At 42.5% G+C, this 20310-nt stretch overlaps 2 protein-coding genes across 13 annotated transcripts; one reads left to right on the plus strand and one right to left on the minus strand.

Moving 5' to 3' along the window:
- Positions 1-1872: 1872 nt before the first annotated feature.
- On the plus strand, positions 1873-3303 carry LOC308318664 (E3 ubiquitin-protein ligase TRIM35-like; the record flags this gene model as incomplete). Its single annotated transcript, XM_080768288.1, has 1 exon — positions 1873-3303. The coding sequence occupies one exon, from the start codon at positions 1873-1875 to the stop codon at positions 3301-3303; it is 1431 nt and encodes a 476-aa protein (XP_080624414.1).
- Positions 3304-5808: 2505 nt separating this feature from the next.
- LOC308319173 (NACHT, LRR and PYD domains-containing protein 12-like) lies at positions 5809-19404 on the minus strand. 12 transcript variants are annotated; one of them, XM_080769070.1, is made up of 19 exons: positions 19148-19404; positions 18902-18990; positions 18186-18284; positions 16091-16226; positions 15768-15973; positions 14441-14576; positions 14155-14322; positions 13608-13822; positions 12505-12640; positions 12223-12386; positions 11750-11885; positions 11425-11630; positions 9187-10996; positions 8769-8942; positions 8174-8347; positions 7852-8025; positions 7589-7762; positions 7150-7199; positions 5809-6593 (listed from the first exon to the last, which is right to left on the minus strand). In XM_080769070.1, exons 4-19 carry the CDS (start codon positions 16222-16224, stop codon positions 6049-6051), a joined length of 4602 nt encoding a protein of 1533 aa, XP_080625196.1. In that variant the 5' UTR covers positions 16225-16226; positions 18186-18284; positions 18902-18990; positions 19148-19404; the 3' UTR covers positions 5809-6048. The 12 variants fall into 12 exon arrangements, with proteins under 12 accessions (XP_080625196.1, XP_080625195.1, XP_080625197.1 ...); XM_080769069.1 differs by having other exon boundaries at positions 18186-18305; XM_080769071.1 differs by lacking the exon at positions 18902-18990.
- Between the last annotated feature and the right edge of the window lie 906 nt (positions 19405-20310).

Genomic DNA, 20310 nt, shown 5'->3' on the forward strand with positions numbered 1-20310 from the left:
TTTGGAATAAAGATAATTTACTCAGAATCTGCTGCCTTTTATGAATTTTAATGTATTTATTTGTATTGTCTTCACCAGGCCAAAGGCATGGGGAGAGAGTATGTTTTGCACTCTGTCTGTGTGTGCGTCCGTCCGTCCATCCGTCTGTGTAGGCCTACAGCTACTATCTGTGCACACACACTCCCTGGATGCCAACAGAAAAGAAAATCTGCCCCAATTTATCCACAATGCCCTGTTATAGTGTCACCATGAGGGTGATTTTTGCATAACACATTTCTTTATATTATTCATAACACATTTTATCAATACATCACGCAAATCGGTATACACTATCTCTATAGTCATGTGATCGACACAGACCTCTCCGGTTCCCCATATTCCATCCCCATTGGCTAAGATTGCCTTTCAAAGTTTGCAGGATTGGTCAGATTTGAACAAAATGCCTCAAATCAGCACGATTTCCACTTGGCCGAGGAAGAAATGTCACAGCCTCATGGTGGCGCTATAACAGGTAAATTCATGTTTTACCTATAACTGACCTGTGTACAACTTCATATGCCCACTCCACATCTGCCTGTTATAGCCAATTTTTACTAAACACATTTCTTTACAGATTTTAGCCATACATCACAAATTGGTATACACTATCTCTATAGTCATGTGTTCAACACAGTTCTGTTTGATTTTTCATATACACATTTCCTACAAACATCACAAACACTATTATCCTGGTGGAGACCTGTGCCCCGTGGGGCACCTTTTCTAGTTTTATTTTGTTTTCATTTGAGTATGTTGCCAATGTGTGATTGATAGACATTTAAACTCTGTTATAGAACCAATTTATCTATGGCTGCGAGATCTGGGGTCTGCCTGACAACTAAGAACTCGAAAAATGGGACAAACACAGAGGCTAGGCTATTTTTTGTTGTTGACAATAGCAGATCTACAATGTAGATCTGATATTTTCAAATACCACACAGAGAGAAGCTAAACAAGGACGCAAAGGCACGCTACCTGGATAAAACGAGTCAACTGAGCTGATTCGATCCAGAACACAGAGTGGCTGTCTGTGACGCCAAATCAGTGTTTTGATCTACCGCCGCTGACAGAAGTTAGCATTTATCAGTATCTCGTAAATGAAATATATTGTTACGACCCTTAGTGTCTAGGGGTAAAGACCCGCAACATGTTGAAAATGAGCAGCTTGTGCAAAAATATAATTTATTAACAAAAATGTTGATAAATGAATGAATATTTACATAAAATGAATCAATTGAATTGGGAAAACAACAAAACTTAGGCTAACAAACAACATTGTAACACTACGACTAAGATAGGCCATATTTGCTTATGGCCTATCTTGTAAGAGTTGGTATCACACACATAGGCTATGGTGTGTTCACACGGGCAGATGAAACGATGCAAAGTTGTGTAAGTTGGATCCACTACACGCATCATTCAGTTGCAAAGCCATGTCGCTGGCTGGTTTCCTTTGACAATGAATAGTAGACTGCATAATTTAATCTGCCCGTGTGAATGCAACAATAGAGTGAATGTGTGTGTGGTGGTGGGGGGTAATTTGCACGTCAAAGCTCCGCCCCTTACCAGACTAAAAGTTTCACCTTCAGTTCCTCAGACCAAACAAACACACAACTTCCACTGAGAGAGAGGGAGGACAGGACACAGCCTGTCTGTCTTACCACAGCTACAAGAAGGGATACTGGGTTACTGATCAAAACTTCTGCTTTGCGGACAGGAACCAGGATTCAGTCAGTGTGAAAGACAATTTCAGGGAACATTGTATCTGGAGCAGGGAAGGTGACTGTCTGACTGATTGTCTGTCTTGATTGACTGTAGCTTCATTGAGGCATTATGGCATCTCAGTCGTGTCTTTCAGAGGATAATTTTTCCTGTGCTGTGTGTCGTGACATCTTTAAAGAGCCTGTTGTCCTGTTATGCAGCCACAGCTTCTGTAGATCATGTCTGCATACATGGTGGAGAGAGAAGCAAATAAAGCAATGTCCAGTTTGTAAGAAGATATCTTCACTGGCTCATCCACCCTGTAACCTGGCTCTGAAGAACTTGTGTGAGGCCTTCATACAGGAGAGACATCAGAGAGCTTCAAAACGTCAGAGAACTTCATCTGGGTCTGAGGTTGACTGCAGTCTGCACGCTGAGAAACTCAAGCTCTTCTGCCTGGAATGTCAACAGCCAGTGTGTGTTGTGTGTCTTCATTCTGAAAAACACACCGACCACCGTTTCAGACCCATCGGCGAAGTTGCACTGGACCACAAGGAGGAAGTCCAGAAATCATTGAGGCCTTTGCAGAAGAAACTGAAGACATTCAATGATGTTAGGAGTAAATGTGTGCAAACAGCAGAATACATTAGGTTCCAGGCCCGGCACACAAAGTGTAGAATTAAGGAGCAGTTTAAAAAGCTCCATCAGTTTCTACACGAGGAAGAGGAGACAAGCATCACTGCACTGACGGAGGAAGAGGAGAGGAAGTGTCAGTTGATGAAAGAGAAGATCGAGGGTCTGAACAAAGACATATTAACCCTCTCACACACAATCACAGACATAGAGGAGGAGCTGAGAGCTGAACACATCTCATTCCTACAGAACTACAAGACAACAATGGAAAGAGTCCAGTTCACACTGCAGGACCCACAGCTGGTCTCGGGGGCACTGATAGATGTGGCCAAACACCTGGGCAACCTGACCTTCAGAGTCTGGGACAAGATGAAGGACATGGTGTCCTACACTCCCGTCATTCTGGACCCCAACACTGCCAAACCAGGACACGTCCTGTCTGATGATCTGACCAGTGTGAGAACTGAAATGCGCTGGGTTCCTGACAACCCAGAGAGGTTTGACCACTTGGACATTGTCCTGGGTTCTGAGGGCTTTAACTCAGGGACCCACAGCTGGGATGTTGATGTTGGAGACAGTAAACGCTGGTCACTGGGTGTGTTAGCACACTCTTTTCAGAGGCAGGGAACTACAGGGGGTCCATTCTGGAGAATAAACTCTGGTTCATCCTCAATGGCCTCCTCACCAGAGTCAAACACTACACTCTTTTGGAAGCAGATTCCTCGTAGGATCAGAGTCCAGCTAGACTGGAACAGAGGAATACTGGTATTCTCTGATCCTGATATTGACACACACATACACACCTTCACACACACTTTCACTGAGACAGTCTTTCCATTCATTAGCGCAACTACTACTATGAAGATGTTACCAGGGAAGGTCAAAGTCTGGAACAATGATGCTGATGATGATTCTAGCCTATTTTTGTAATTGACATGTGTGTTCTTTGGCATGTAAGATTTGACTAAAACAGCTGTCTAGTTATTTTGTATGAAGGACGAGCATCTACTTCCTCATAAAATATAATCACTATCATTTTTGCATCAATCTCAAGGTTTTATTGATTTAAATATCTTGTCATGCTAGAAAATAATGAAGCGATACAATTGATTTATTTTGGTCTGACTTTTAAAGATATATATCTGTAAAGAAATCATGGAATTATATGTTTAATTCAAATAAATGTCTATACTATATTGTGTGATTTGAGTTCAGTTGTTCAGGTCTGTTAAGCAAAACACATTAGTTCAATATCAATGCTTTTTTTGTTTTACTCATCCAGTCTTCAAATTGTGACTATTGGTCAGGATATGAAGCCATCATTTCATTGTATGGTAGTGGGTTATCTTTTGTTAGTGTAAGTGATGGACCAGAGAGAGTGGAAACATGCAAACATACAGTATACAAACCATAGAGAAGTAGTTTGTCAGCATTTTGTTTGTATGGAACTGCTGGTATTCACAGACTCCGTGTTTGCATGAATGCAAATCATTCTTACAAACAACATGAATTAGATTCTACATATGAATGAAAGTCATTAACAAATGAAATGTCTGGGCTGGGTTGCAATTGGTGTCTTTAAGTCTTGGTAAACTCAACAAGCTGCATTGTGTATTTTTATTTGGTATTTTCTTTGGGTGGAACAGGCTGTTTTTAAGTCTAGCTTCTTAACTTAATCAAGAAAAAATATAGTTGCATAATGATCGAGGGGCCAATTTGCAGCAATAAGAAAAAGACTATGCAATACACACAATAAGTGAGGCACACTTCAAGGGCTGCGGGGCTGTCGCTTGGCTGTTGACTCATCCGAAGGGCCACCCTTCCTGGGTAACAGATGGGACGATCGAGGGACACCTCCTAGCCTTGGTCTGGCAGGCACTAACTGCTGCACATGGACAGAAAATTCCACTGCCATGTGTGGGCTCCTGACTTTTAGTAAAAAATAAACAAAATGACTTGGCTGTCACTCACCAAAACAAAAGCTGTTTTGTGTTGTTGAAAGTCTATTCTCCAGGGTGGGAATCCTCTCAGGGCCTCTTCTCAGGTCTTTTGCTGCTTTTTGGGTTAAGTTTAGGGTTAACATAGTTTTACTGAGGTTAGGGGTAAGGTTAGTGTTGTGGCTCTATTGTTGGTTCCAAACATTTCCACATTGCCAACAAACCCACTGATGCACCCAGAGACTTTGGATGTACGCAGATATAAACAGATTGTCCACAGATTCAATGTCATTTTTGGTTGCATTTACTTTCCTTTGGAAGTGCAGTGATACATTACAATACAAACAGGCACATTCTCTCTTCCTATCTGGTAAAAACCGTTTGTCCACCAGGTGCATGCTGCTCCCCAATCACCCAGGCCTACTTCTATCCTCTGGCAAGCAATTAGGCCTGGGGAGGCGTGCCCCTGTTGTCCAAACAATAATTCAATTATAACCTCAAACCAATGCAGTAGCTACAACAATTGTGATAATAAATAATAATAATAATAATAATAATAATAATAATAATAATAATAATACAAATAAATAGACATACAAACAGTGAGGATGGCTTCTACAGTTATGTTTAGGTATAGTTTTGGTTATGGTCAGCCAAAAATATTAAATTATTATTATTAATAATAATAATAATAATAATAATAATAATAATAATAAACGTAAAGCTGCAATCCATTCCATACCCCTACATAGGATTCAATCAAATCCAAGGTCCCCATGTGAGCATCAACAAGTCAAGTTGTTTACGTTTGAGTTCAATGCAATACTCTAATCCACCAGTAGGTGTCCTACCTGACCACAGGATGTAAATGTCTGTCTCAGTAGAATAGCCACAACAACTATGATTATGATATCAAAGGAGTGATATCATTTCATCTCACTATTTGCACTCATAGAACTTCTAAATGGTTCACAATTTAATTAATTCCAAAGCTCTGAGTGTATAAATGGAACCAAATGGATCCATTCAGAGTTACAGACCTGTAAAGCCCAAGCCACATACCAAAGGGTCGGGTTTAGGAACACCTGACGGTCCCTGGACACCACTTTGAGAAACATGGTACTAAATGTCTATGTAGTGTACTAGCCAGATTATGTACCAAATCCAATACCTAATGTGTTGTCTTACAATACACTTCTATGTGCAGGTCTATATGATGTCATACTTTATCTCATCACTAGTACACTTCCGATCTACAAGCACTCAACCAACACGTCACATTGCGATGCGTTCTGAGCTTGTAGATTGGCTATTGTCAACTGAACTATTGTGCACACTTGGGAATGGAAATCTAGTGAGGTCTGTTATCTTGCCCACTTATAGGTATAAGTAGTGTAGGTATAGTAGTGTTACTGTTAAGTTTGTAGGCTCGCACTCACTCAGACACCACTCACACCAGAATACCAATCAAAGTATTAAGCGCATTGGACCAGATGGATAAAATGGAACAGTTCTTATTTATTGACATGGACATAATAAAGATGATATGATGGAAACAATGATGGCGATAAGCTAAAATAGAAACAAAGAAAAACAAATTCAACCAAAGTAACAAATAATGAACAATTGCACCAAATGAGTGCTTTTTGAAGGCCTTCTGCAATCTGTGCAGGTGTGTTCCACTCACTACTCAACTCAGTGCAGGTGTGTTGCAACTTGCAACTTGCAAGTGCCCAATTTAACCATTTTGTTGGACCTCACACAGAGACACTGAGGTGCCTGACCACTCAACCCAGAACCCAGGGTAGAGGGGTTCAGTGAATGCGCACTGGAAGGTGTACAGGTGTGTCAGCGTGTCAGAGGAGACTCTGTAGAAGGACAGGGTGCCAGCAGGCCAGTCCAGATACACTCCGACCCTGTTGGAGCCAGAGGGGGGTACTGGGATGAGATGGTCCTTCCCATTATGACAGGCAATGTAACTGGCAGGAGAGCATTCCAGTCTCCAAGACCCGCCATAGTACCCAAGCTCGCTGTCTGTACCCCGCCCTAACCGTCTGATTCGTCTGGATGTGGCAGCGATGGACACCCACTGACTCCACTCTACCTCCCAGTAGTGGCGTCCAGTCAGGCCCTCAATGCACAGCACCTGCGACCTGGAGTCAAATCTGTCTGGATGATGGGGATACGGCTGCTCCTCTGTTTCCCATGACACCTTCCTGTTCCCATCAGACAGAGACATGTGTCGGTAGGCTGTGTTTGGGTCCAATGTGAGAGGACAGGCGTCTGATGGGCAGAACAAGACACAGTCAATAAACCATCATTCGCTATACAAGCATTTGTCTCGTTCCAGTCTACAAGGCATACAAGTCTGGGGATATGTGTGTGTGTGTGTGTGTGTGTGTGTGTGTGTGTGTGTGTGTGTGTGTGTGTGTGTGTGAGTGTGAGTGTGAGTGTGAGTGTGTGTGTGTGTGTGTGTGTGTGTGTGTGTGTGTGTGTGTGTGTGTGTGTGCGCGCGCGTGCATGCATGCATGCGTGTATGTCTCTGTGTGCGTTTATTTTATATTTCATTATGACTTTAGTTTTTGTTTATTGTAATAGTCTATTCAGTTAGAGGTTACATTCAACAGGGTCAGAAAAAGAGCAAAAAATAGCATATCTACAACCTCACAACGTGTCGCACCACAACAAGTTGTGACCTTGCAGGCCTGTTATTTTTGCTCTTTTTGAAACTGAGGACATTTTCTCTAGATTTCTAGTTAATTTGATTAGTTTTGTAAAAGCAATGCAGTTGTCGTTTTTAAGTTATAACCCTGAACACTAGTCAACACATGCTGCTCACATCTTCTGAGGAGTTCCGGTTTAACATGGTGCTCTCCTCCATGGTCCACACTGTAGGGATGAGAACACAGAAAAACAGTTATTATAGGAGCCGATTCTTTAGATTATATTAAATAAAATCATTCAATATTATTATTTATTTATTTAACTTTTTTTGTATTGTGTCTATTAATGGGTGCAGTGTGCTCAACAAGTTATAGACGAATCCACGGAGAGCTGCCCTGGGTGCAATCATAACTGCGGTGTCAATCGGCTCTCATTATTGCGGCTAGATACTGCAGTTATGGTTGCCGCTCGGCGGATTCGTCTGTAGGAAAGGCTAGGGGGGCAGACTGAGAAGCACAGTTGAAAGTGTAGTTGAAAGTTTTGATTTATTTTTTCCAGTTTTAGTCGACAGAATTAACACTGGTTGGAAACACGTGTCTACAGCAATGACTAACGTGAGTGTCTCCAGTCTCCAGTGTGGATCCTCCAGTCCAGCAGAGAGCCGAGTCACACCAGAACATCCTGGGTTATTGTTGCTTATGTTCAGCTCTCTTAAATGGGAGGGGTTGGCTCTCAGAGCTATGGCCAGAGAAGAACACCCTTCCTCTGTGACCAGACAACCACACAGCCTGCAGAGAAATAACAATTTTCGTAAACAAATGGTCAAATGAAGTTGAGTCAGCATGTCTTTGCACAAGAGTAAACATATATTCTTCACCTTAGTGTCTCCAGTACACAATTTGGACTCCTCAGTCCAACACACAGCAACAGTATTCCCAAATCCTGTAGGTTGTTGTAACTGACGTCCAACTCTCTCAAATGCGAAGGTTCAGAGCTTAGAATGGTTGCCATGGCTTCACAGCTCTTCGCTGACAACCAACAGTGACTCAATCTATATACACAAAAAATCACTAGTTTAGCAGGTCTAAGATTAATCAACAATCAACAATAAATATTGTATCTCAGTTACATAAGTCAATGTGCTAAACTGTTAATCTAATCAGTGCATTTTGTTTTACTCATTGGCAAATTAAACTGACCTGAGAACAGCTATTCTACAGTGTAGAGTCTGTAGTCCAGCTGAGAGAAGATTGACCCCCAAATCCTCTAAATGGTTATAACTCAAATCCAGCTCTCTCAAGTGGCATAGTTTAGAGCTCAGAACTGAGGCCAAGACTTTGCAGTGGGTCGCATTCAGTTCACAGCCAACCAATCTGTAGTCGAAGAATGCATTGTGAAAGCAGGCAGGCTGTACTAAAACAATATTTGCATTACTTTTATTCACTGCAACATCATTGTGTATACAAGTACAATAAAACGGGGAGCGTGTGACGCAGACATTGTCGCCTGGATCAGACACAGGTCTGCTCCAGGTCTACGCGTATTGTAAAAAAAGGTCAACACAATCCAGGTCTAGTAAGCCGCAGGCAAGTGCACAAAAGGAGCACACGCACGACAATTCCACGTGACCACGCCAACGTAAATACGCTTGCGTTGTCGGCCCTCAACTTCTCTGCGCATCCAAAATAAACGCACGCCTCTCATTGAAAATGAATTACTACTAGGCAGGTCAGACGCTACCCGTCTGAAAGGACCTTTATTCTACAAAGACAGGACCAGAAGAGCTCAACAAACCTAAGCACGTCCAGTCTGCAGTGAGGACTGCTGAGTCCAGCAGAGAGAAGGTTTACGCCGGAATCCAGCAGATCGTTATCGCTTATGTCCAACTCTCTCAGATGAGATGACTTTGACCTGAGGGCAGCGGCCACGACCTCCCAATGTCTCTCTGTCAGTCTGCAGCCAACAAGTCTGTGATAATAGAGTGATCAGTGATTAATCTCAGTTTGATTCACAGAAACTAACCACCATTCAAAAATAATGGGTAAAAGATGGAAAAGCCAATAAACTTAAAATGTCTATTTCTCCTAAGTTATTCCTTTGTATTTATCTTTCTTCTTATTTTTAGATCATTGACTCTAGGATTGCAAAATTTCAAATGTGCTGCATCTGTAATGACAATAAAAGGAATTGAAGTGAACTTAGCTGAACTAACCGAGCGATTATGCAGTTCCTCACAGCTGGGACTAGTCTCCACCGCCCCTCCCTTGATGTGTTGTGTGACATCAGGTCCAACACATCCAGGACCTCCTCTGACATCTGCAGCATGTAGGCCAGGGCCGAGCAGTGAGTCTCAGAGAGCTTCTTCTCTGTTCTGGTCTCCGTCTTCAGGTACTGTTGAATCTCCCGGAACACTGAGTGGTCATTCATCTCCATCAGACAGTGAAAGGTGTTGATGTATCTGTCAGGAGAGGCATCGCAAGTGTTCAAACTCTTCAGGTTGTCAATCGATTTCTGGATGCTTTCCGGACTGTGCTCTGTCAAGCCCAGCAGGCCTACTAAAGGATTCAAGTTGGATTCAAGTGAGAGACCATGAAGGAAGCGGATGAAGAGGTCCATGCGGCCATTTTCACACTTCAAAGTTTTGAGCATGGCTCTTCTCAGGAAGTCATCAAGGGAACCTTCATAGTAGCTCTCCCACAACAAATCTTCCTGCTCTTCCAAGAAGGTCCTCAGCACTTTCATGTTCTTGTTCACATAGCAATGAAACAGGTACACTGCAGCGAGAAACTCCTGAATACTCAGATGAACAAAGCAGTAGACACTTCTCTGGAGGAACACACATTCTCTTTTGAAGATCTCTGTGCAAACCCCTGAATACACAGACGCATCTGTGACGTCAAGGCCACATTGGTGCAGGTCTTCTTGATAAAACACAAGGTTGCCTTTCTCCAGATGTACAAATGCCAGCCTCGCCAGCTTCAGAAGAACTCCCCAGTCACTCTCTGTGGGCTCCTGTCGACTCACCTCAGCTCTTGCATCATACTTCTGCTTCATCCTCTTTGTGAGAATGAGCAGGAAGTAGCAGTACATCCTAGTCAGGGTCGTGGGCAGCTCTTCGCTCAAGTCTGTCCTCAGCAGCATGTCCTCCAGAACAATGGCCGTGATCCAACAGAACACAGGGATGTGACACATGATATAGAGGCTCCTTGGTACCTTGATGTGCGAGATGATTCTGGTGGCCAGGTTCTCATCACTGAATCTCTTCCTGAAGTACTCCTCTTTCTGTGGATCGTTGAATCCACGCACTTCCGTAACCATGTCAATGCATTTAGCAGGGATCTGGTTGGCTGCGGCAGGTCGGGAAGTTATCCAGATGAGAGCTGAGGGGAGGAGTTTCCCCCTGATGAGGTTCGTCAGCACCAGGTCCACCGAGGAAGTCTGTGTGACATCAGAAATGATGTCATTGCACTGGAAATTGAGCAAAAGCCTGCTTTCATCGAGACCATCAAAGATGAACACAACCTTCCAGAGGGCAAGCATGTCTGCTGTGATCTTCTTCAACTCTGGATGGAAGATATGGATCAGCATGAGAAGACTCCACTGACCATCACGAATCATGTTCAGCTCTCGGAACGACAGCAGAATAAGAAGATTGACATCTTGATTGGCCAGGCCCTCTGCCCAGTCCAGAGCGAACTTGCGCACAGCGAATGTTTTCCCGATGCCAGCGATTCCCTTCGTCAGAACTGTTTTGATGGGGCTCCTTCGGCTGGGTGAGGGTTTAAAGACGTTTAAACAGCTGATTGCAACGTCAAAGAGGGTTTCCATCTTGGATGCAGTCTCAAGCTGCCACACCTCATGTTGTGGATTAACCCCTTCACTCTCTCCCTCAGTGATGTAGAGCTCTGTGTAGATCCTGCTTAAGGGGGCTGTAGTCCCTGTTTCAACAAGATCTTCATTCACAAACTCCAGCCTGCTTTTCAGACTGATCCGATAATCGCTTACATCCTCCAGACTCTCATCTGTTGTTAGAGGAGAATAACCATGAATTACACAAAAGGTTTAATTTATATTACTGCATGCTATAAAAACATCCAATCTTCCAATGAGTCAACATCCAACAGAAGGCAGGACAATTATGTTAAATATTCTTGAATCCTAAATACTAGATGAAAAATAGGTGACTGGCAATCCCCAGAGTTCTACACAATGTCCGTGTCAGCGTTTTTCCATCAACACCAAATGTCTTTGCGGAAAATAGCAGATCTACAAGCTCACAATGTTGTGAGCTTGTAGGTTTGCCACAGAATAGGGACTTTATAGGGTTCAAGTGGCTAACAGGCCAGGGAGTATTATAAAGAAAAAAATGAAAAAAGACATATCGCTTTTTTTGTTTGTTTTTTGTTTTTAAGAGTAGGAACAAAAGCTAAAGGGAGAATCCCAGTCTTACTTTGAGGACAGCTCTTCTGACTGGACACCTGTGGTCCAGGTGTGGTTTTGGATGTGTCTGCACACTGGGGACAGGCATGGTGTCCTGCTGCACACAGACTGCAGAACCAGTGTCCACAGGGGATAGAGACCGGACCGCTCAGAACCTCCTCACACAAAGCACACCGGAACAGCTCCTCTGTCTCAACACAACCACTCCAACGTTCTCTGTGAACATACAGATAATCTGATGAGTCATGCCGTAACAGGGTTATGGTCTATATGGTGTTAGGGCCACCCCCTAAACATTCATTTAAATACACTAAAGGAAAGTTGTTTGATCTTACTTTACGGTTATGTCTGATGGAGAGGGTTCTTTCCTGAAGTTAAACGGCACACCCATAGACTGGTCACTCTTCAAGGACAGACATGATGCAGACTCATTCCACTCATCGGCCTCTCTCTCCTCAGACAGGCTCATGACTGTGGAGTTGAAACAACAGAAACACCTGTAATGTACACTACATGCACGACGAGGTGGTAGAGCAGGTCATCCAATGATCCATGGGTCGGCGGTTCGAATCCCGGCTCCTCCTGTCTACATGTCGAAGTGTCCTTGGGCAAGACACTGAACTCCAAATTGCTCCCGATGTGCTGGTTGGTACCTTGCATGGCTTCCGCCGCAATCGGTGTATGAATGTGTGTGTGAATGGGTGAATGTAATGCACAATCTATGTAAAGCGCCTTGAATAAAGGCGCTATATAAATGTACCATTTACCATTTATGTCTGATGGAGAGGGTTATAAATGTACCATTTACCATTTATGTCTGATGGAGAGGGTTCTTTCCTGAAGTTAAACGGCACACCCATAGACTGGTCACTCTTCAAGGACAGACATGATGCAGACTCATCCCACTCATCGGTCTCTCTCTCCTCAGACAGGAACAGCTTCTCTGTCCCAACAAAACCACTCCAACGTTCTCTGTGAACATGCAGATAATCTGATGAGTCATGCCGTAACAGGGTTATGGTCTATATGGTGCTAGGGCACCCCCTAAACATTCATTTAAATACACTAAAGGAAAGTTGTTTGATCTTACTTTACGGTTATGTCTGATGGAGAGGGTTCTTTCCTGAAGTTAAACGGCACACCCATAGACTGGTTACTCTTCAAGGACAGACATGATGCAGACTCATCCCACTCATCGGTCTCTCTCTCCTCAGACAGGCTCAGGACTGTGGAGTTGAAACAACAGAAACACCTGTAATGTACACTACATGCACTCTATAGGTTTCTCAAAGATGGTGCCATGGCAACCTCGGGCAAGTGGTTCTCAAACACATGGGCTCAGGGAACCCCTGTACATATTTTCATTTACAGCAGCACCTCTATTTTACATTTTCACTCTCAGACAGGAAGAAGCACCAGTATAGTGTCGGCTCCAGCTGACATCATAGTGGAGCAATCCTTCCAGAGAATGCCCCAGAATACAGGATGCTGAGTTAAAGTGTTCAGAAAAGAAATCACACTTGTGTGACATCACATTCCGTGCTCAGCCAATCAAAGCATACACACATTGCTCAGCCAATCAAATCATCACTATACGGCGTAGTCAAAAAGGTTACTATATATCATATAAAGATTTAGCACCCCTTGTAGTAACCTCCTGTTGAAGACCCATGACTTGAAAATAAATCACACTCATGTGAAGTGAGGGGCGCCCCGATTTTTGGGGGCATGTGCTGCTATCATGACGGTAATACATTTATTTCAAGATGTATTTATGTCAGCGAGATGACGTCTTATGTGAATTTACCCTAACAAACATTAAAGTCCATAGACTTGGCTGGGACGGGACATTCATAATTAGGCTCTAAACAAACATTAAAAGTACATAGCTTGGCTGGCCTACTGATGTAATTTTGGAAAGCCATCTATCCTATTGGAGGGGCTAGCGTCCCTCAAAAAAAGAACAAACTATCCTTGCTTTTTTTGAGGGCCTCCTATTTATAGCTTTTGACCCATGTCTCAATATTTGCCATCGACAATGAATGGAGAAAGTAGGTCAAATGGCATTCTGATTGGCCAGTATGAGATGATGCATGATGATGTACGATGATAAGAGCGCCCCTCACTTCACACGACACAGGTGTGACTTTTTTAAGTAGAAACAAAAGCTAAACTTAAAAGTAGAATCCATACTTTGAGGACAGCTCTTCTGACTGCAGGGCGCCTGTGGTCCAGGTGTGGCCGTGGTTTTGGATGTGTCTGCACACTGGGGACAGACATGGTGTCCTGCTGCACACCGACTGCAGAACCAGTGTCCACAGGGGATAGAGACCGGACCGCTCAGAACCTCCTCACACAAAGCACACCTGAACAGCTCCTCTGTCCCAACACAACCACTCCAACGTTCTCTGTGAACATACAGAACATCTGATGAGTCTATGCCTCTATGGTGTTAGGGCCACCCCCTAAACATTCATTTAAATACACTAAAGGAAAGTTGTTCTTTCCTGAAGTTAAGCAAAGAAAGAAAGAAAGAAAGAAAGAACGTTTACTGGTAGTTGGGGAGGAATGTGTTTATATAAATATTTCACAATACTTTCATGTTGTGCTGAACATGTCATGTATCAAACGGCAGCTAAATGTATCAAATGTATGTATCAGCCTTTGGGATACGTGATCTTATTTGTGTCTGGGAGCCTTCAACATTCATTTAAATACACTAAAGGAAAGTCGATCTTACTTTACGGTTATGTCTGATGGAGAGGGTTCTTTCCTGAAGTTAAACGGCACACCCATAGACTGGTCACTCTTCAAGGACAGACATGATGCAGACTCATCCCACTCATCGGTCTCTCTCTCCTCAGACAGGAACAGCTTCTCTGTCCCAACAAAACCACTCCAACGTTCTCTGTGAACATACAGATAATCTGATGAGTCATGCCGTAACAGGGTTATGGTCTATATGGTGCTAGGGCACCCCCTAAACATTCATTTAAATACACTAAAGGAAAGTTGTTTGATCTTACTTTACGGTTATGTCTGATGGAGAGGGTTCTTTCCTGAAGTTAAACGGCACACCCATAGACTGGTCACTCTTCAAGGACAGACATGATGCAGACTCATCCCACTCATCGGCCTCTCTCTCCTCAGACAGGCTCATGACTGTGGAGTTGAAACAACAGAAACACCTGTAATGTACACTACATGCACTCTATAGGTTTCTCAAAGATGGTGCCATGGCAACCTCGGGCAAGTGGTTCTCAAACACATGGGCTCAGGGAACCCCTGTACATATTTTCATTTACAGCAGCACCCCTATTTTACATTTTCACTCTCAGACAGGAAGAAGCACCAGTATAGTGTCGGCTCCAGCTGACATCATAGTGGAGCAATCCTTCCAGAGAATGCCCCAGAATACGGGATGCTGGGTTAAAGTGTTCAGAAAAGAAATCACACTTGTGTGAAGTGAGGGCCGCTCTTATCATCATACATCACATTCCGTGCTCAGCCAATCAAAGCATACGCACATTGCTCAGCCAATCAAATCATCACTATACGGCGTAGTCAAAAAGGTTACTATATATCATATAAAGATTTATCACCCCTCTGTAGTAACCTCCTGTAGAAGACCCATGACTGGGGAAAAAATCACACTCATGTGAAGTGAGGGGCGCCCTGATTTTTGGGGGCATGTGCTGCTATCATGTCGGTAATACATTTATTTCAAGATGTATTTATGTCAGCGAGATGACGTCTTATGTGAATTTACCCTAAACAAACATTAAAGTCCATAGACTCTGCTGGCACAAAGTACATCATAATAGACCCTAAACAAACATTAAAGTCCATAGACTCTGCTGGCACAAAGTACATCATAATAGACCCTAAACAAACATTAAAGTCCATAGACTCTGCTGGCACAAAGTACATCATAATAGACCCTAAACAAACATTAAAGTCCATTGACTTGGCTGGGACGGGACATTTATAATTAGGCTCTAAACAAACATTAAAAGTCTATAGCTTGGCTGGCCTACTGATGTAATTTTGAAAAGCCATGTATCCTATTGGAGGGGCTAGCGTCCCTCAAAAAAAGAACAAACTATCCTTGATTTTTTGAGGGCCTCCTATTTACAGCTTTTGACCCATGTCTCAATATTTGCCATCGACAATGAAAGGAGAAATTAGGTCAAATGTCCGCCAAACATTACGTAAATTTGTGGCAACAGGCATTCTGATTGGCCAGCATGAGATGATGCATGATGATGTTGATGATAAGAGCGCCCCTCACTTCACACGGGTGTGATTCTTTTAAGTAAAAACAAAAGCTAAACTTAAAAGTAGAATCCATACTTTGAGGACAGCTCTTCTGACTGGGCGCCTGTGGTCCAGGTGTGGTTTTGGATGTGTCTGCACACTGGGGACAGACATGGTGTCCTGCTGCACACCGACTGCAGAACCAGTGTCCACAGGGGATAGAGACCGGACCGCTCAGAACCTCCTCACACAAAGCACACCGGAACAGCTCCTCTGTCCCAACACAACCACTCCAACGTTCTCTGTGAACATGCAGATAATCTGATGAGTCATCCCGTAACAGGGTTATGGTTTATGGTGTTAGGGCCACCCCCTAAACATTCATTTAAATACACTAAAGGAAAGTTGTTTGATCTTACTTTACGGTTACGTCTGATGGAGAGGGTTCTTTGCTGAAGTTAAACGGCACACCCATAGACTGGTCACTCTTCAAGGACAGACATGATGCAGACTCATCCCACTCATCGTCCTCTCTCTCCTCAGACAGGCTCATGACTGTGGAGTTGAAACAACAGAAACACCTGTAATGTAATGTACACCACATGCACTCTATAGCAGGGTTTCTCAATGAGGGTGCCATGGCAACCTCGGGCAAGTGGTTCTCAAACACATGGGCTCAGGGAACCCCTGTACATATTTTCATTTGCAGCAGCACCTCTATTTTACATTGTACATTTTCACTCTCAGGCATACCGGTGTGAGGCAGGAAGAAGCACCAGTATGGTGACGGCTCCAGCTGACGTACATCATACTCAGGGGTCTTCACCATGCCAGCTTGTGTTAGACATTATTTATCAATATTTTACTTTAGTCACAGACAAATAACTGGTCAATAATCTTACCAGAAACCCAAATGACTAACACGTGGACTTGTAATGTACCTATAGTGTCATAGCTACATATTTTAGAGATAATTAAAAAAATATTATTTTTGATTAACATATATACGGATGATTGCACTTCATATGGCAAATGTTTTACATTTCAGTTCCTCATAGCTTTCTAGTATATTTTTCTACTGTGGAAAAATATAAGCTGGCATGGTGAGTCAAATAACTTGTGGTTTATCTGCAAGTGTCTTTCCATGTTCTCTTTCTTCACCATCAGTGATTTCTGATGAGATAAATACTTCTGTATTTCTTTATCTCAGTTCTCTGTTTGCTGGAAAGTGATTGCTGATGAGACAAATACTTAGAATAACTATTTCAGTTCCTTATTTCTTTTTCTATGTTTTATGGAAAGTTCTAGTCAAATGATTTGTGTTATACTTTATCATTTATATATACTTTAAAAATTGGTTACAAAATCATGGGATAAAAATTATAAAAAGAAAAAAATAAAATCACTTGATTAACAGAGTAAACAACAGCCAAGACTTTCTAATGTTTGTTCAGACAGGGGTTTTCAACTTATTGTGAACGAGGGACCACAACCCTGACTAAGAATCAACCTGGGGACCACTGGTGTGTTGGGAGGGGATATGGGCTAAGATAGTTGTTTGGGTACCTTGGGGAACAGAGCCTTTAGTGTGGTAGAACCCCACCCTGTGGAACCCTCTCCCAATGCTCCAGCACTGTACTCTTTTAAAGGACGACCATGGTTATTTGCAAACATGTTTACATTTACAGTTGGTACAGGAGTTTTAGGTTTTAATGCAAACATAAATAAAATACATTCATTAAATGTATTAAAATATGTTTAAATCATATGTATATTAACAGGCGTGGTGTGTGAGAAAAAAGCTTGAAATTACATTTTATTTGTTGCACAATACGCACAACAAATTAGATCAAGCTGTCCAGAGCACTGATCTATTCCTTCCATGGTTACCCGTATTCCACTCAGTAACTGTATCCAACCTTCCATTAAATCACGTTTTCTAATTTGTATCTTATATGAGTGAGCAGACACATGATTATTATACACATTTCCTAATAATGACTCAATCAGACATTCCGGTGCACTTCCCCTTCTTGAGATTCTAACTCCCTTTTCTGTGAAATCTGTTGTCCTGCTACTTAATTGATGTCATCACCAGATCATTCAGTTCACTGAGTGAAGACATTACTATATGCATGGTCAGGGACCACATGCAATACTGTCATGGACCACCAGTGGTCCACGGACCACCTGTTGAAAACCCTTGGTTTAGAGCACTAAACGTGACATCATGTGGCAGCCAAGTCTTGGGGCTTAAGTACCAGGTCTTATTACTTAACTTAAGACCTGGAGGCGTGATCAATGCCATTTGGCTATTCTGAGTGGCCAAAGACCATTGACCACGCCTCCAGGTCTTAAGTTAAGTATTAAGACCTGGTACTTAAGACACGCAAAATACAGCCCTTGGACTTTTAATGTTTGTTTAGAGTACGATATATGTACGATGCTCCTCACTTCACACTAGTGTGATTTTTTAGAGTAGAAACCGAAGCTAAAGGAAGAACCCACTCTTACTTTGAGGATGGCCCGTTTGATTGGGCGCCTGTGGTCCAGGTCTGGTTTAGGATGTGTCTGCAGTGCGTGCTGGGGGACAGGCTCGATCATGTCTGTGTGCTGTTAGAAAACCAGAAAAACCTGTAATGCACACGGACACCACATTAACATAGCAGGGTTTCTCAAAGAAGGTACCATTGGGAATAATAATAATAATAATAATCTTTATTGTCCCCAAAGGGATATTTGTCTTCATAAGTCTGTTCAACACCAACACAAAGAACATATCACCAAGGCAATACTCTACAATACATGATTTCCCCACTGCATCTTATTTTACATGCACACACGCACAACTAATCAGCAGACCTTTCCCAGCACGAAATTTCCATTTTACAACATGAATTCATCTTTTACTTATTGGTTTAACTTAACTGTTAAACCAATGCTCTGTAATGTCTGGAAAAGTATGCATTGATATTTTTTTGATTGATTTGATTGATTGATAGAGACAGAGTGAAATTAGCTTACAAAATGCAATGTATATAGGATTTGGTATGAATAAATATTGGGAAAGTCTTTTGAGAAGATCTCTCACTGAGAAATATAAATCCTTTTCACCCATAGACACTAGACACAAATATATTTTTAAAAGCTGTTGTAAAGTATGTAAAAAATACCCTTGGCTTCGACGTAGTCTACTTTTATTTGTAAAAAATGTTTTTATCGTCTCTTACCTGTAAGCACTTGTGAAGAGTCAATCCTCATGAAACATTGAGATGCATCAAAAGTGTTACCAGATGTTGAGAGAAATAAGCAACCAGGTCTAGGAAAACAAGCCCAAAAAAGTGACTAGCCTATAGGCCACATGAGCACTTTTTTTTACTACACTTTTCTTAATTTCCCAATTTAGTCAATATTCCAATTGATTCCTCCCCACACATTTCTGTTTTGACAATATTGCTTGTATACCACCGACTCACCTGCCAGGGAGGAGGCCCCACCGGGAGGATGTAGAGCCCTCTGACCTACACCTCCCACCCTGCTGACAGGTGCCGCCCCCCAAGCCCGTAGGAGTACATGCAGTGACCGATATCACACTCCCCGCCCGGCTTCCCTCATCCGAACACGGACCATGGTGGATTCTAACCCACAACCTCCGTGGTGGTGGGCAGGGACTTTACCACTGTGCCACCCGAGCGCCACATGAGCACTTTCATACTGTACATGGGCTATTTAAAGGAGCATTCAGTGATTTGGAAACCCCCCCGGTCCGCCTCAGTCACAAGATGTGCACATGCACACGCTTTACAGTGGGCGACACGCAACAGGCCAACAGCACGTGCACCAAGGCCTACCCCCACTCGATCATGATTGGAGGAAGGCCCCTCTCATCCTGATTGGATGAAGGATGGGCTCTCTAGTCAACGTTTTCTTTTGACCCAGGGGTTAACTGGGGACAGGGAGGAACTATAGTCACCACACTCTATAGTAGGGAGGATTATTGAAAAAAAAAACAAAAAAAACATATTTGAATTAAGCGAAATCACAGAATATACCTTTACATTTTAAATAAAATGTGTAATATTCTGAATATATATTTTAACATTCTAACATCACAAAACTGATATTGAGGATTCCTGGCACAAAACCTTTTCAGGTGGGGTTAATAGGGACCAATAACAATATTTGGGGGTCCATGACATAATTAACACTTTCGGAACAAGTCCAAAAAAATCACAACCCACAACTACCAATATTTACAAGCAACTTTACGGAAAATGAAGCCCAAAGTCACTTATAATAAACTAACATGGCACCCCTGCACATGACACATGGGTGTGTCTCAATGGAGTTTGAGAGGAGACAGTTTCGAATTGCAGCCACCCATAAGGGCTCTTTGAGAGTTATGGCTGAGTCATGGTGATGGTGACATGATACCAGAGAGGGTTTCTTGTAAATCCTTTTGATACAATCTTAGATATGCAAAGTATTATTGACTCTTGCTGGAGTTGTTGAACAAGTTTCGTCTGTGACTAGTCAGTTTCATTCCTCTCCAAAAGCAGTGGTGGAAAGTAATTTAAGTAAAGTTCTACTAAAGAACATTTACAATTATATATTTGTAAATTTGGATTATTATTACAAA

Source organism: Protomyctophum bolini, assembly GCF_963924005.1.
Source record: "Protomyctophum bolini genome assembly, chromosome: 7".
Classification (NCBI taxonomy): Eukaryota; Metazoa; Chordata; class Actinopteri; order Myctophiformes; family Myctophidae; genus Protomyctophum; species Protomyctophum bolini.